The sequence below is a fragment of the Argiope bruennichi genome, chromosome 4 (assembly GCF_947563725.1).
Source record: "Argiope bruennichi chromosome 4, qqArgBrue1.1, whole genome shotgun sequence".
Taxonomy (NCBI): Eukaryota; Metazoa; Arthropoda; class Arachnida; order Araneae; family Araneidae; genus Argiope; species Argiope bruennichi.
The window spans coordinates 50,743,437-50,758,789 of NC_079154.1; the positions used below are offsets into that span (position 1 = coordinate 50,743,437).

Here is a 15,353-nt window from a genome sequence, read left to right on the forward strand (position 1 = left end):
AGAAGCTAACTGAAGAACTGAACATGTAAAGTGCATAAATACGTGACTGACCTCGCTGAAAATTGTTTGTTGAAATTTGGCCTACTTTTTGTGTGGTTCGTTAGAAGATTGTTTTTGCTGAACGTGCTTTCTCTCGTGGATTATTAAGTTTTCTGATATCGTGCTAGTTTTTGAGCTGATTTAAAGAAATCTTGGTGAGTTAATTTCAATGTCATTCAACTTGCATTCTGTTATATTTCTATTTTACTTTTTTATTTGAATTATTTATCCAAATGGCTTCAGAAAGCCAAAGCTGTTCAGACGATATGCTTACTAGTCACCGTTCCTATGTAAATACTGTATATGGTACAAATTATCAGTATTCTTCAGACAACATGAAAAAAAAGGATAAAAAAAGATTAATAATAGCATCTGTATTATGTTTAATGTTCATGATAGCTGAAGCGATTGGAGGAATTCTCTCGAACAGTCTTGCTCTGATGACCGATGCAGCACATCTGCTGACCGATTTTGGAGCTTTTCTGGTCAGCCTTACTTCCTTATTTATTGCTGGAAAGAAACGAACCCGAACTATGACTTTCGGTTACCACAGAGCTGAAGTTATTGGAGCTCTTGTATCCATTTTATCTATTTGGCTGCTAACTGGTATTTTGTTTTATGCAGCTATTCAGAGATTTATAACTTTAAACTTTGAAATAGATGCTACTATAATGCTGATTGTCGCGGCAATTGGCATGTTTGCAAATATTGTGCTTGCAATAGTACTGTTATTCCCTGACACCTTTAAAAATAATGGAAATATTGAAAAGAACTCAGTCCACAATCGGCGTGGTATTGCGTTAAGGTCTGCTTTTATTCATGTCTTAGGAGACTTTGTTCATACAGCTGGTGTGTTTGTAGCTAGTCTGGTCATTTATTTTTATCCTAAATTGAAAATAGCAGATCCCATCATTACTATTGTCTTCTCAATTATTATATTGGTTACCACTTTAACAATTTTGAAAGATATCATGTTAGTATTAATGGAAGGTGTTCCTAAACATATTTCATTAACTGAAGTCCATAATGTCTTATTTTCAATTCCTGAGATTTCTCATATTCATGATCTTAGAATGTGGTCTTTGACTTTGGAAAAAGTTGCTTTGTCAGCTCATGTTGTTATTAAGAGTGGGACAAACTCTAATGAAATTCTAAAAAAAGCTACAGCATTAATCAATGAAAATATTAATGATATTTTTGAAATAACACTGCAAATTGAAGAAGAATTAGAAGAAAATTTGTGAGATATTTTGCTAACATTAATATTAACTTGGAAAATTAATAAACCAATAAGTCAGAATTTGAAGATTAATAATTCATTTGATTTGTAAACCTACACAATAAGGTTTGCTAAATTACTTCTAATATATCAATAAATTAACTGCCAATTTTTGCTTTAATTATTTATTGAGGTATCTTTAATTTTCTGTTGCTTATAATAGATATAAAATTTGGCTCTAGTTTTTAAAAAAATCTTTAAAAATATGTGTGTTAAGTGTTTTAAGTGATCTTTAAATACTAGTTGGCTACTTTCATCTTTAATTTGATTAAAATGTTCGGATTTAGTAATAATTTTGTGCTAAACAGCATATTAATGAATCATTGATAATCTTTTTAAATTTATAATCTATATTTGATGAAAACAAAGATATTTTGCATATAACTAAGACTAATTATGAAAGTTAAAAATTTTTTAATTGGGGGAAAAACACTTTTTAATAAGAAAAATACACGATTTATTTTTGTTAAAATAATTTATTGATATCTATTTATTTAGAATTAAGGAAGAAACCAAAAGAGTGCTTCAATTTTAAATTTTAATCCAATTTTTTTGAATAGATACTCATGGTCTATAAATACGTCATCAATGGTTGCCTATCTATCATTTTAAAGAAAAGTTGTACTATTTCACCTTCAATTCTCTTTGAAGAAGGAATTTTGACAATTTTTCAACCACAACCATTGGTCCGAGTTTGCCAATTTATACTTCGCTATGAAAACTTGCGATTCCAAGATATTTCCTCAGTAGTTATGTGACAATGCAACCCTTCCAAAGATACATCAAAAGATATTGTTAAATCTTTGAAAGATTTTCCATCCTTGATGTCTAGAATAATATTGTTATTTACTTAGTTTATTGTAAAAATGTTTATTTAGAACAAACTTTCTTGGATATAATAGTTGCAAACAAAGATTACCAAAAGGTTGTAGTTTAAAAAAAAAAAATCTTATGTGCATTAACAGAGTGCTTAAAAATTTTAAATATATTATTTTTTGTACACTTTAAATGTGAATATGCAGCAGTGAATAATCTAATTATTGGCTAATTGTACAAATTTCACCTGCCATTAATCTTAAGATTAACTTGTCTTGAATTGTCACAGCTTCTATTTAATAAGTCTTATTTTTAAAAAATACTTTTATTTTAAATTCCTAACATATTTTTTTAATTGATTAGTAATGGGAAAATTTTATATTTTCTATTAAAACATTTTTCAGTGCCAGAAAATAGCAGAAGTAATCTTTCTGAAACTATCTTCTCTATAATTAATAAAGTAATATTCTTCCGTTTGCCATTCATAAACTACTGCTTCTTGTTGAATTCATTAACATTATGAAGATTTATTTTTAGTCTGCTTTGAGTATTTTGTTTCTCAATAAAAAAATTTATTAATGTATTTTGGATGCTGTTTAGTCAACCTACTGAAGTTAAAATTTGGACACGTCTATAATTTTGAGAGTAAAATCTTATAATTTTATTTATCCTTTGAATTTTTGAGTTGTGGTTATAAATATATGAATGAATAAACAAAATAAAAATGTTCAATCTATTGATATATTTCAATATTTGATACAAATCTACTTGTTAGATGCCTAAAACTGAATACCATATTTTATCTACATCAGACATATTTATATCTGTCGTGTTCGCTTGTATTCGTGATAGTCTACTTTGATTTCATGTAAAATTTAATAGGAATTTATATATTTGTTGTAAGAACCATTTGAGAAATTTCATCTATTTAGCTTAAAGCATCTTTGAGTTTTTCAGGTGTACTGATATAATATCAAAACTGTTTTGGTACTATATGATGTTTGAAAAATGGAGATTCATTAAAGTCTCAAATTCATATTTTGTGACATTTGCAGTACTTTTTCCTTCAATATTAAGTATACAAAAAAAATATTTAAAAGTAAAAAAAAAAATTAACTATTACTTTCTACAATGTTAAATATATAAAAAATATGTTTATGTAAAATAACCTCGGCTATTCCGAAAGCATTAAAAGAAAATCAATGATAAACAAAAATAAAGTATGCAAATTGGTTGTTTACAAAAAGTATAAAATTGCAACTTAATTTGCTAATAATTAATATAATTTTTTATTCTAATATTCATTAGTATAATAAAATTCTGAACGCTTAAAGTATCTATTTGTAAGTATTAATTAATTATTGCCAAATCTTATTTTGAAACGGTGTGTTAAAATTCATGAATTAATTCAGTATATATTATACTGAAAGTTTTGTATTGCTATTGGTGTCATAGGTATTTTAACTCGAAACCAAATTGTTATATTTAGTAAATTGACTAAATGAAGAAAATTAAACTGAATGGAAATGAAATAGGAAACATGTGGCAAGTGGAATAAGAAAGCTTTTAAATTGTTGCATTATTCTGTTACTGTAATAACTATCCTGTTTTAAATAAAAGATTAAAAAGTAAGCCTTTTGATATCTTATTAAGTTTAAGGGGGGGGGGTTTCCCCCATATTATTGGTTGTAAACTAGTGAAGTTTTAAATTAATAGTGTTAAAAATGGCTTTTAAATTTAAAATTATATTTTTTGTAAATTCTTAAGATAGTGAAAAAAAGTCTTTAATTGTTATTTAAAAATTAATGAACAATTGCATTAAAATTGAGTTTTAATTTCTGTATTTAAAAAAAAAAAAAGGCTAGATGTTTAAAGTTTTAATATGCAAAATATATCTATATACTAGTTAATCTTATATGATAAAGAATAATTCTTTTGTAAGTACTTGTGCAGGTATATCTATAACTTAAATACTAATCATCTCTTTTTATAGATTTGTTTTTAATATTTAAAAATACAGAAAAAAATTTTGCTATCTGTAAAGAAATATAAACAAAATGAAATTTTAAGATTAGAATATCTATAAAACATTTTAATGTTTCTAATTCATATCATTAGAATTTTCTATTTCAGAATAATCAATTTTAAAGTGGCAAATAGTTATATAAAAGTAATGTAGTTTGTCAATAAATTATTTTTTATGTTCAGATATTAGAAGAATAAGTTACTAATATTTTATTTCATAAAATATCTTCTAAAATTTAAAGGCAAATCAAAATTCTCAAACTTCATAATTTTTTTAATTTTCTGTTGAAGATATTGAAATGATATTTTTCACTGGTTAAATTCTAAAATCTAAGGAAATACTGTTTTGAAATTTCTAGGTTATTTTTCAATATGTATTTAAATGGACTAATCCCTGTTATTCGTATGTTTTATAATATAAATGAAAAGAAACTGTATTAACTTACATCTACCAAATTTGGCACATATAATCTTTGGAAGGTAAAAATGTATACTTTGGAGTAATTTTTTAAAAATTTGAGTCAAAATCAAGCTGAATTTGGGGGGGGGGGGTGATAGCTACTATATTGTACAAAAATTTTATACTATATTATAAAATTTAAAGAATTTATTTTTAATGATACTAATTTATTATTTCTCAATTTTGCCAGTTAGGTAGTCAAATTTTTAATAAATTATATTGCTGTCTTGAAGTTGCAGCTGTATTTTTATTTCATCCAATATTTGAGTGATTTTTCTTTTATTATTGAAAGAAGTGTTCTAAGGAAGGAATGTCGTAGAAGGATTCTGTTTAATATCTATGTAGTTTACATGACAAATTTAAAAAAAAAAAAAAAGTGAAGTTATATAACTGCAAAATTTATTAGATGAAGCATGCATTTACATTTTTAATTGCACCATGAATGGGACAAAGTTTCATGTATACAATAAGTGGAGTAGATACAGATGCAAGATGGTTAAACTGATATAGGTTTAATGTCTGACAATTTGATAGATTTAACTGAAATTAAAAAATAATCAATATCCCAGTGAATTTACCAATAATGACCAATAGGTAAAATTAAGGTATTGATGTCTGTTATAATGTTATGGTAAAGTATTTTTGTTGGGAAATGTACTAGATAAGTAACTAAAAGTAAACCCAACCAGTTTCTGACAAACCAGTTAGTTGTTAAAGGCAATTAGGTTTCAGATACCTTCAAAACAAATTTAAAATGTCTTTTAAATTACCTTAAATTTTAAATTCCAATAAAATATTACATTTTTGTTTTGTGAATTTTCAGCATTAATCTTGTGTAAAATATATCTAATTCTTTTTAATATTCTGTAGAATATATCTGTTCTAATAAAATTTAATGTTCTTAAAGCATTCTATTTATAAATTTTTTTTAATTCGTAAATATACAGAATTAATCTTGTATAAAATAATTCTTTTTAATATTCTGTGAAATATATTTGTTCTAATAAAATTTAATGTTCTTAAAGCATTCTATTTATAAATTTTTAATTCGTAAATATACAGAATTTATCTTCTATAAACTAATCTAATTTCTTATAATATTATGCAGAATATATTTATCTGTTCTAATAAAATATAATGTTCTTGGACATTGTATTTTTTGAATAATTCCTAATAATCTAAATTAGAATTTTCTATAAAAGAAGAGAAAAAAAAAGCTAAGGATTTTTTTAAATCCCAAAAAAGGAAATTCCCTAAGAAAATTTATATTTCTTAGCTGAAGAATGAAAATTAGTATGCTATGTTATTAGAATTAATGATTTAAAACTTTGTTCCTGGCTGTATATTTATTGTATCTAATATTAAATGTCAATAAAAATACATTAGATATCCTTTTAATATTAGACTTTATTTTATTAAAATGTAAATGTATATATTATCATAAATATACATTGTAAAATTTCTGTTAGTATAATTTTAATTTAGTGACTATTATTTTATATACATTGTATTAATATTGATTAGAAATGGAAATCCTTTTTTAATATTTAAAAATGAAACATGTTGTATAATTTTAGGTTCCATAATGTTTATATATGTAGAGTTGCTAGAATTTCAGTTGAATTTTGATATAGCTTTTTGTATAAATTTATTAATGTTTCAAAACTTCATTGAATGTGGGCAGAATTATATGTAAAATCCCAAAAAATTAAATATATTTAGACTATTATTATTGTATCTTTTAATAAGTGTTTACAAAAATGTTATGTTATTCTAAGCCATTCTAAAATAAAATAAATGAATATAAAAATAGATTGTTAATCTGAATACCTGAAGGTATTTATTTATGTTTGTAGGAAATACATATATAGTAATGTCCAATGAAAATTTACTCCAGATTTTTCTTAACATTGAAAATAAAATGGTCTAGTATCTATATTGAAAACTTATTTAAATTATACTTTATTTATATATTACTTGTATATTTTAAATTTTTCTATATATGGACAATGTGAGCAGTGTATTTTCATTGTCCTCTGTTTTGCATGTAAAGTAGGATCTTGTTCATTTGGGGTGATTTCTTGTATATAAGAATCATGGCATTTCTGCATTAAATGTATGCTAATGATTAATAGTAAAAAATATCATTAGTATTGTAAGCAGCAATTAATTGTTAAAGAAATTACCATAGTTGTCATGTTAGTTAATTGACTATGTTAGGCAATTTATATGTTATCAAACTGAAAGCCATGCATTTAAATCCAAAGATACACAAGTACTAGAATCTCTAGCATTTTCAGTTTTAAAAAATCAAATCTTAAAAATATAAAATTTTTAGAACTTGGCTTCAAAAGCATTGTATTAAAATTAATTGGTTTTACTTATATCTAATTGTATATATATTTTTAAATGTTTATTTCCATTAATTTTAATATGCTTTTCTTTCAATAAAGATTAATGTCGGGGTTGGAAATTTCTTAAATGAAATTGTGTGTGTATTTAAAATGATTTTTCATAATTTTGTTACTCTTGTTTTTATATTTAAGAATACTCTGGAAGATTTTTTTTTTATAATCTCTAATTTTTGATAAGAATCCCTAATAAATGTTAATTGGTTTGAATTTTAACTTACTGTTGCTTTTTAAGGTATTAAAAAAATCATAAAAATGTTTGTAGATTATTATATATGAATTTGGTAGTTTTTATGTATAATTACTTAGTAGTGATCATAGTGAAATAAATAGCTTTTAATCAACAGTTTGGTCTTGATTCATAAAATGTCTACATGTGTTGGTATTCTACAAGAATCCATTAAATCTAATACTTTTACATTCAACACTTATATATTTTGGTTAGTAAAAGGTCTATCTAAAAGTTGATTCTTTAAAAAAAAAAAATTAAATAGATTCTTTTTATCATTTAAAAAAATATTTAAAGTGGTTTTTATGTAATATGAATATATTGTCTTTTCATAGTGCCACTTCAATTATTTACCATGCAATTATTTCTGGATTGATAATTTTTTAATATTTCTTTTATTTTTTTTAATTCATAGATTTCATTATAATAAAATTTAATTTTCTCATCAAATATGTAATTGTAGGGCTCAAATATGTAATTCCGTCATTCAACGTTAAGCAATATGGATTCTGATAATTATCTGAGTGATTTCAAATTGAAATAAAATTATAATGCTTAAAAAACACTGCATAATTTGAGATAGGCATACTTAAATTTCTGGTAACACTATGCGTCGTAGGATTTAGTTTTATAAGGTAAACTCTTTCATTGGGAGAAACTTAAAAACAAAGTATATGCAAGAGAATTTATATAAATGCAACTAAAATATTCTCATTTGGCATCTGGTTGCTAAAAGTGGATAATTTATTATAGATTAATTTAAATTTTTCCCATGATCTTTATATTTGTATTTATAGCCAGTTTACCAGCAGCCATTAAAAATAAATTACATTTATTTTTTGAATAGATTATATTGTAGGAAAAAATTTTTACACTTATATTTTTGTAATACCTATATTAAATAATTGATTTAAAAAAACCTGGTCAATATCTTAATATTTTTAAAAATAAAGGACATCAATATCATGCTTCAGTTTTAACTTTAATAGACATTAGTAATATATGTGCTGAAGTAATCAATTACAATTGTATTTTAAAATGGGTTATTTTTATACACTAATATATTTCATTTTAAAATTTATCCAATATACCTGCGGGTAAGAACCTATCGTATTGCATTTAATTTGTGCTTAACGAAATAAAATTTAATTGTTAAATTCAACCTATCTAATTGCTTTGTTATTGTTGCGAGTTATATTATTTTTACTATTTATTTTCTGTTTCATTCAAAGCCTTAAATAGTTATAAATAACTTTAGATTAAATCTTTTTGTGAATGTAAAAAAAGGGGTAAGGGTTAGTAGTTATGAAAAATAAAATTCAATTATTTTAAGTTTTTTTTTTTTCTGTCCTGTTTATATTGTGATCTTAATATAACCTAATATCAGTTTATAATGCAAATACGAGGGGAATTTTTTTTTTTTTCAGAATTTTAAATGAAGTTATATTTATTGGATTTCAAATTAAGTTTATATAAGCACCTTATTTAATTAATGCATTAACACAATTGTAACTAAAGTATCTTTCTTGGAACTAATTAGTTTTTGCTATTTTCTCAAAATCTGAATATTCTTTTGCATTTGTTTAGGCAATAAGATAGAAGGGGGGATGGATAAGTATCCTCTTTTACTAATTGACGATTGGTAAATTTTTTATTGATTTTAAATTTTTTTAAATTTAATTTATTCAATTTTAAAAAATATTCAAAAAAATTTAGTTTTATGTGCAATTTTTTTAATCTTTTATTGTATAGAGGTTTGAAAATCCAAAAAGGTTAATGCTCTTCTTTAATTTAAGAATTTCATTTTTTTTTTTTTTTTTTTTGCACATACAAACCAGTTATTTTTATATTAATAGCACATTTTAAAAATTAAACTAAAATTTCGTGCTTTTAGGACTATTTTAAGTTTCTTATCGTTTTCTTATTATTTTTAGTGGCAGTATTAAAGAAAAATAATTCAGAATAGCAGAATTCGGAATAATTTTGACATTCAAAAACGAGTTCCGAATTTAAAATTTTTCTTTTTACATTTAGTAACAGTTTTTACTCTAAAATTGTTATCGATCTGTATTTCTCTTCCTGGGCGAAAGCATGATAACGAAACGTGCATTTGTTGTGGATTCCGGGATCGACATTCCAGCCAATCGGAAAGCAAAATATTAACCAATCAAGAACGAGATTCAGAGGGCTTTGCACCAATGGACAGTCCTCTTCTGCGAACCAATGGAGAATAGACAAAAATGACAAGCAACCAATGCTCTAACGGGTCATCGTGACGTAATGTGCAATGTTTCTGAGTCGCTTGTGGTCAGTGCAGTATTTTGTTTTCTCGTGAGTTGGGATCCTTAAAATATTGAAGGATTTATTTATTCCTGTGTAAAGGTGATATACCGATTTTATTTCAGGTAAATAACAACTTTTACACAAATTTTGTAGATGAATAATAGTTTAATTAACGTATTGCTTCATAGTTCCAGCTGTTATGTTCTAGCGTGAACCCGGAAAGCTCTTCCGCCATTTTTTCCTTTGTTAAGCTGTACCGTTATGTAGAAAATATAACAGATGTTTTTGTTTCTGTTGGATTTTATTATTAAAGCTGTACTAATTTTTAGAGAGCATATTTGTTTAATTTGTAGAATGTGTTTACTTAAATGGTTTCTGTTGTGAATTATGAATGCCTCATTATTTCTATTATATATATTGTTCTCGGTCCTGTCGATATTTATAGAAATAGTTTACTTTAATAAGAGTAAATTATTCAAATGAAACTGGAATAAAATGGTGTATTATCTCTTTAAAATAGACAAATTGGATTGTTCATTTATTTGAAAGATGGCTTTGACACTTGTATATCATATATCAACAATTGTTTTCTTACTAAACTTGATTTAAACTTTATACAAATTTAAATTACGTATAGAGTATATTTCATGGTAAAAGTAACATTTTGCATTAAAATTTAATTTGTATGTTTTTGTGCAGCCTCTTTGCCTTATTATTTAATTCTGTAAATTAGTTCATATTCGCATAATTCGGAGGGGGGGGGGTTGTGATGTTAAGGCTTGAAAATGGTTCAATCAGACCTTTTGAGATTATTTTATTAATTTAATTTAACTTATTTTATTTTTTTTAAGATGCTTTAAGCTTGGATTTCGTTGGTGAATGTGTAAGTTAATTTCCGTCAAAACATCGGAGTAGTTATGCTAATTTTAAATTTTTCTTGCTTTTCCCCTTTTAATTCCAACAGTTATAAACTGGATCATCAATTGCACTGTATGACCTCTAATATGTTGCACAATGTGTTCAATATATTCAGCTTTCTTTAAAGCTAATTACTTATGTACTTGTATAAAATGACTATATTTTCACCAGCAATTGATTTATTTTCAGAATTTAAGGCTGTACTATGGCTCGTACCAAACAGACTGCCCGTAAATCTACTGGAGGTAAAGCTCCTCGTAAGCAGTTGGCTACAAAAGCTGCTCGTAAAAGTGCACCATCCACTGGAGGTGTTAAGAAGCCCCATCGTTACAGACCTGGTACTGTTGCTCTTCGTGAGATCCGTCGATACCAGAAGTCCACTGAATTGTTGATCAGAAAATTGCCCTTCCAGAGATTGGTCAGAGAAATTGCTCAGGATTTCAAAACTGATCTCCGTTTTCAGAGTGCTGCTATTGGAGCCTTGCAGGTAATTAACCTCAGTTATTACATTGATGTAGTATAATCCTATTAATATATAATTTCCGAAAAAGCCTATAATTAACTGAAAATATGTTTAAAATGGTGATATTTGTCTTTTTTAGGAGGCAAGTGAAGCATACCTGGTTGGACTGTTTGAAGATACAAATCTGTGCGCCATCCATGCAAAACGTGTTACCATCATGCCTAAAGACATCCAGTTGGCCCGGCGAATCCGTGGTGAACGAGCATAAGACATTGAGAGAACATTTGCATACCCACTTTCATCTCAAGTGTATAACATTCATGAACGATAGCCTTTTATATGATATATACTGACTGGTTCTTGTTTTAAAACATCACAAGATCATTTTTAAGATAATCTTCTTAAGTTATTTACTACTCTCGTGTACACAAGCAGCCGATGTCGGGAGTAATGTGTTAGTTTGGTATTGAATTGTTAGATTGTGTAGTTGTGTCACATATAATCTGATTTTAATGTTTCACTTTGTCCATTGTATGTGGCTTTTGTCCCCCCAGTCTCAGCTGCTTGTTTTTCTTTCTTTTTGAGGAATGTGTGTCATGAAATTGTTATTAAAAAGAAAATGGTCCATGTTTACTGCATACACTGCCAGCATAATTTCTTATGTTCATAGCCCATGTTCTCTTTTTCACTGAACATTAGTCACACCATCTCATGTCAAATACCTTTTTGTGGTTTTTAAAATTCATATGTAATGGCAGTATTTGTTTGAGTAGACATTATTATAGTTTGTGGTCAAATAAATGATTACATTCCGATGTTTTGTCTCTTTTTATTGGTAGTTTACATTTAAGTCTTAATAACTGAAGAATACTGTAATATTCCTCTGTAGAATTCAACTTGGGAAAAAAAATTCCTTCAGAAATCCTAGTAAAAGTTTAATTTAAATTTTCATTAAATCTAATTTTAAATTAAAATCTCTTTATTGAACCTTTTATTCATATTTGATATGTGTCTGCTATATAAGATCTATTAAGTATTCTTATATTACTTACCTGTCACTTTTTCTGCAGATAGTTTAATAAAAATTGTTTGTATATCTTTCTAATATAGTTTTATTTCCTGATTAAAAAATGTATTTCTTGTTGCATCAAATATGCAACTGTAAAAAAAATAAAAAATAAAAACTTTTTTAATGTAAAATGTTCAGAATAAGTTGTATACATCCAAGATTAAATAAAATTAAGGCATCTTAAAATTCATAGATTATGCATTGTACAATATTTAAATAAAGACTTCCAGTTTGAAAAGTATGTTTAATTGTTTCATATAATTACATAAATATTAAGGTTAAAATTTTCTTCAGAATAGGTAATCCTTTTTAGTTGATTATTTGAAATTGGCATTAGTTTAATATTATAAATTAAATTTTCTATTTCTGAAGTAGTATAAATGGCATTTTTATATTGTCAAAACATAACAGGTTCTTTTTCCACACCAAGTCTTGTTTTGAGGGTAAAGAATACTTAAACTAATTTTAAAATTTGATTATGACAAAAACAATTTTTAACTGAACCTATTTTAATGTGATAAGGAATTATTAAAAATTTGTAGTATTCATAAATTTATTTTGGAATTTTTTTAAAGAGTTAATTATATTCATGATTTGTTTGAAAATTGCTTTAAAAGCAAAGGTATGAAAAAATGTACTACATTTAAAGATAACATTAAAATTTGAGTTATAAACTTTTTTTTCTTGTATATAATGGTTTGTATGTAAGTAAATAGCTAAAACTATTTTATCAGTATTAAAATTTCTCATTTGCATTTTAAAAACAACTATGTTGAATATATTTTTAATGTACTTCTATACTAGGTATAATGCCTATAAAACAAAGTTGCATATACTTTACATTTATGGGAAGACTTATCTGTGGTACAGTTAATGAAATAGTATATAATAACATGAACTTTTCATGATATACATTATGTGTATCAGAAATAAAAGATTGAATTTCATAAGTAACAATTAAAACAAGATTGTGTATTAAGTTTGTAAAATCTTTTCTTACAGGATTGCCACTCAAATCTGGAAAATTCTCTGTATGCACATGTAATACAAGAGGAAATATGTAAAAAGCACTCATTTGGCTGTTATAATAACAATACCTCACCATTTTTATTAGTGTGAAAAGCAAAGGGAAGCAGAAAACAATGCATTAACTGAAATAATAATATATTAAATGAATTTATATGTAGAAAAAAAAGTTCATTTTATTATCTAGAATTCAGTAAGATAAATACGTTTTAAGAAAGAGGTAGGAGATAATGATAATTTCCTCATACTTATAAAGTGATGTAAAATTAAGGACATGGAGAGGAGAAAAATATTCTTTTATTGGATCTGCCATTTAATATTTATTTAATAAAAAATAAACATTTTTTTTTTTTTCAAAATTATATATTTTGGCATCAAGTTAATTTTTCTTTTGTAACAATTTACATTGTTAAGTTACTTTGTATATGTTGTATATACAAACTTTGTATATGTTGTATATACAAACTTTGTATATGTTGTATATACAAACTTTGTATATGTTGTATATACAAACTTTGTATATAACTTTTTTTTCCCTCAAAATTTTTTCTGTCTTTTTAAAGCTTTATAATATCTTGTATTTGCAAACTACAGCAGATATCTCGATCAGAACATTAAAACGCTTCCATAAAAATTCATATACACAGTTATTAGACTAATTAAAGAATCATCTGTTAAGAGCTTCAAGTAGTATATTATTGTTGATACTACATCCACTTTTCATAACTGCATTGCCTTGTGACAATATAAGAATTATATTTGTCTTCCCCAAAATCAGAAAATTCTTTGGACTTTAAAACATTGAAGTAGGGAAAAAAAAAAATTTAATTTCTTCATTAAATGAATTAAGTTGTACTTAATCTTTTTTTTCTTCCCCAAGAAAATTTCAAGTTAGATTTTTGAACATGCAGGTGAAATTTGTGCTCTATAAAGAAGTTAAAGCAAATCCTACCTTTCACTTTTCATATATTATATTGTTTTTCAATAAATATGGATACAAATTTTATAATAATAAATTTTTCAAACATGCAATCCAATTTTTTTCTAATACTTTTAATAAATATAAGGCATTTTATTAAAAAGTTATTTTTTTTTCAGTTTCAGTATTTCTCCTAATTTTCAAGTAGCTGCAGTCATTATTCCAATATCAGTATTTTTTCTCCGTTTTGGAAACTGGACTATGCAGAAGAAAAAAGATAAATTCCCTGATTTAACAGTCGCATATTGTGCTGCTTAATTTTTGGAGCTCTAGTGATCCTTTATTGTTTGAAGATATATATATATACTTCACTTTTTAAAGAAATGTCCCTATACATTCCCAGTTTTAAGGAAAATCGAAAAATTCTCAGCATTTCTCCTATTTTATAGATGTTTAAATTTACTGGTTCTCCCAGTGCCATAACAACCCTGTCTTACATCCCAGATCATATGAAGAAATTTTATAAATGGAAGTTATGCTTTGAGATTTTCATTGTAAACAAATACTCCCATTCTAATTTTCAGGGTCTGAAGATTATAGATAAAAATTTTCTAAGTTGAGGATTACTATACAATTTATATGTACATTTCCCAATGTCAAATTTAAAAATGAATAATAAATAAGCTCATCATATATATGATATAAGATAAAAGTAAAATAGTGATATTCCACACAGGAATATTCAGAAGTGTTTGATTATTAAGTATCCAAGCATCTTGGCTTTGTCATTTATAAAACTTGAGTTTACTTTTCAAACAAAAGTTTGCATAAATTAAGATTCTTTTCCTATCTGCTTAATCTCACAAGCATTTTTCAGTGTATAAATTCTCAATTTTTAAAAAAAAATCAAAATAATGAAAAATATGAGATTTTATTATTCTTTAAAAAATATTCAAATGTAAATTCCATTCATGAATAATATACAATTCCTTTTGTACAAATAAAAATTTTACAGCTTCTCGAATCGAAAGTATATTTAGTTCAGATTACGAAGTTAACACTCTGAGGAAATTTCTTATAGCAGTAATGAGATTGTTTGTTACTAAGGAAAAGAAAAAAATTAGCATCACAAAATCTAAATCAACCACATTTTTTTGGCCGATTTGTTCATTTCTGTACACAGCTGATTCATGAACAAGCATTATCACCTAACCAATTTCTCAAAAACTAATCTCTACTAGTAATAAAAGAAAATACATGTGTTTTGGTGCTCTGCAGGCTAAATCATTTGACCAAAAGTTACCAATTATTTCCGATTAAAATGGAATGTAAACCTTAGAGTGATTTTTTTTTTTTTTTGAAAAATTTAATTGACATTGTTAGATGTTTTTTAAACAATATTTTACTAAAATATTC

General features: G+C 25.4%; 2 protein-coding genes across 2 annotated transcripts; both read left to right on the top strand.

The window, feature by feature from the left end:
• The first annotated feature begins 272 nt into the window (after window positions 1-272).
• Window positions 273-1,283, top strand: LOC129966258 (proton-coupled zinc antiporter SLC30A2-like). The gene has a single exon (XM_056080672.1). The coding sequence runs from the start codon at window positions 273-275 to the stop codon at window positions 1,281-1,283; it is 1,011 nt and encodes a 336-aa protein (XP_055936647.1).
• An 8,221-nt stretch (window positions 1,284-9,504) lies between these two features.
• On the top strand, window positions 9,505-11,738 carry LOC129966657 (histone H3.3A). Its single transcript, XM_056081162.1, has 3 exons — window positions 9,505-9,664; window positions 10,650-10,947; window positions 11,063-11,738. The coding sequence occupies exons 2-3, from the start codon at window positions 10,666-10,668 to the stop codon at window positions 11,189-11,191; spliced, it is 411 nt and encodes a 136-aa protein (XP_055937137.1). The 5' UTR covers window positions 9,505-9,664; window positions 10,650-10,665; the 3' UTR covers window positions 11,192-11,738.
• Window positions 11,739-15,353: the final 3,615 nt, after the last annotated feature.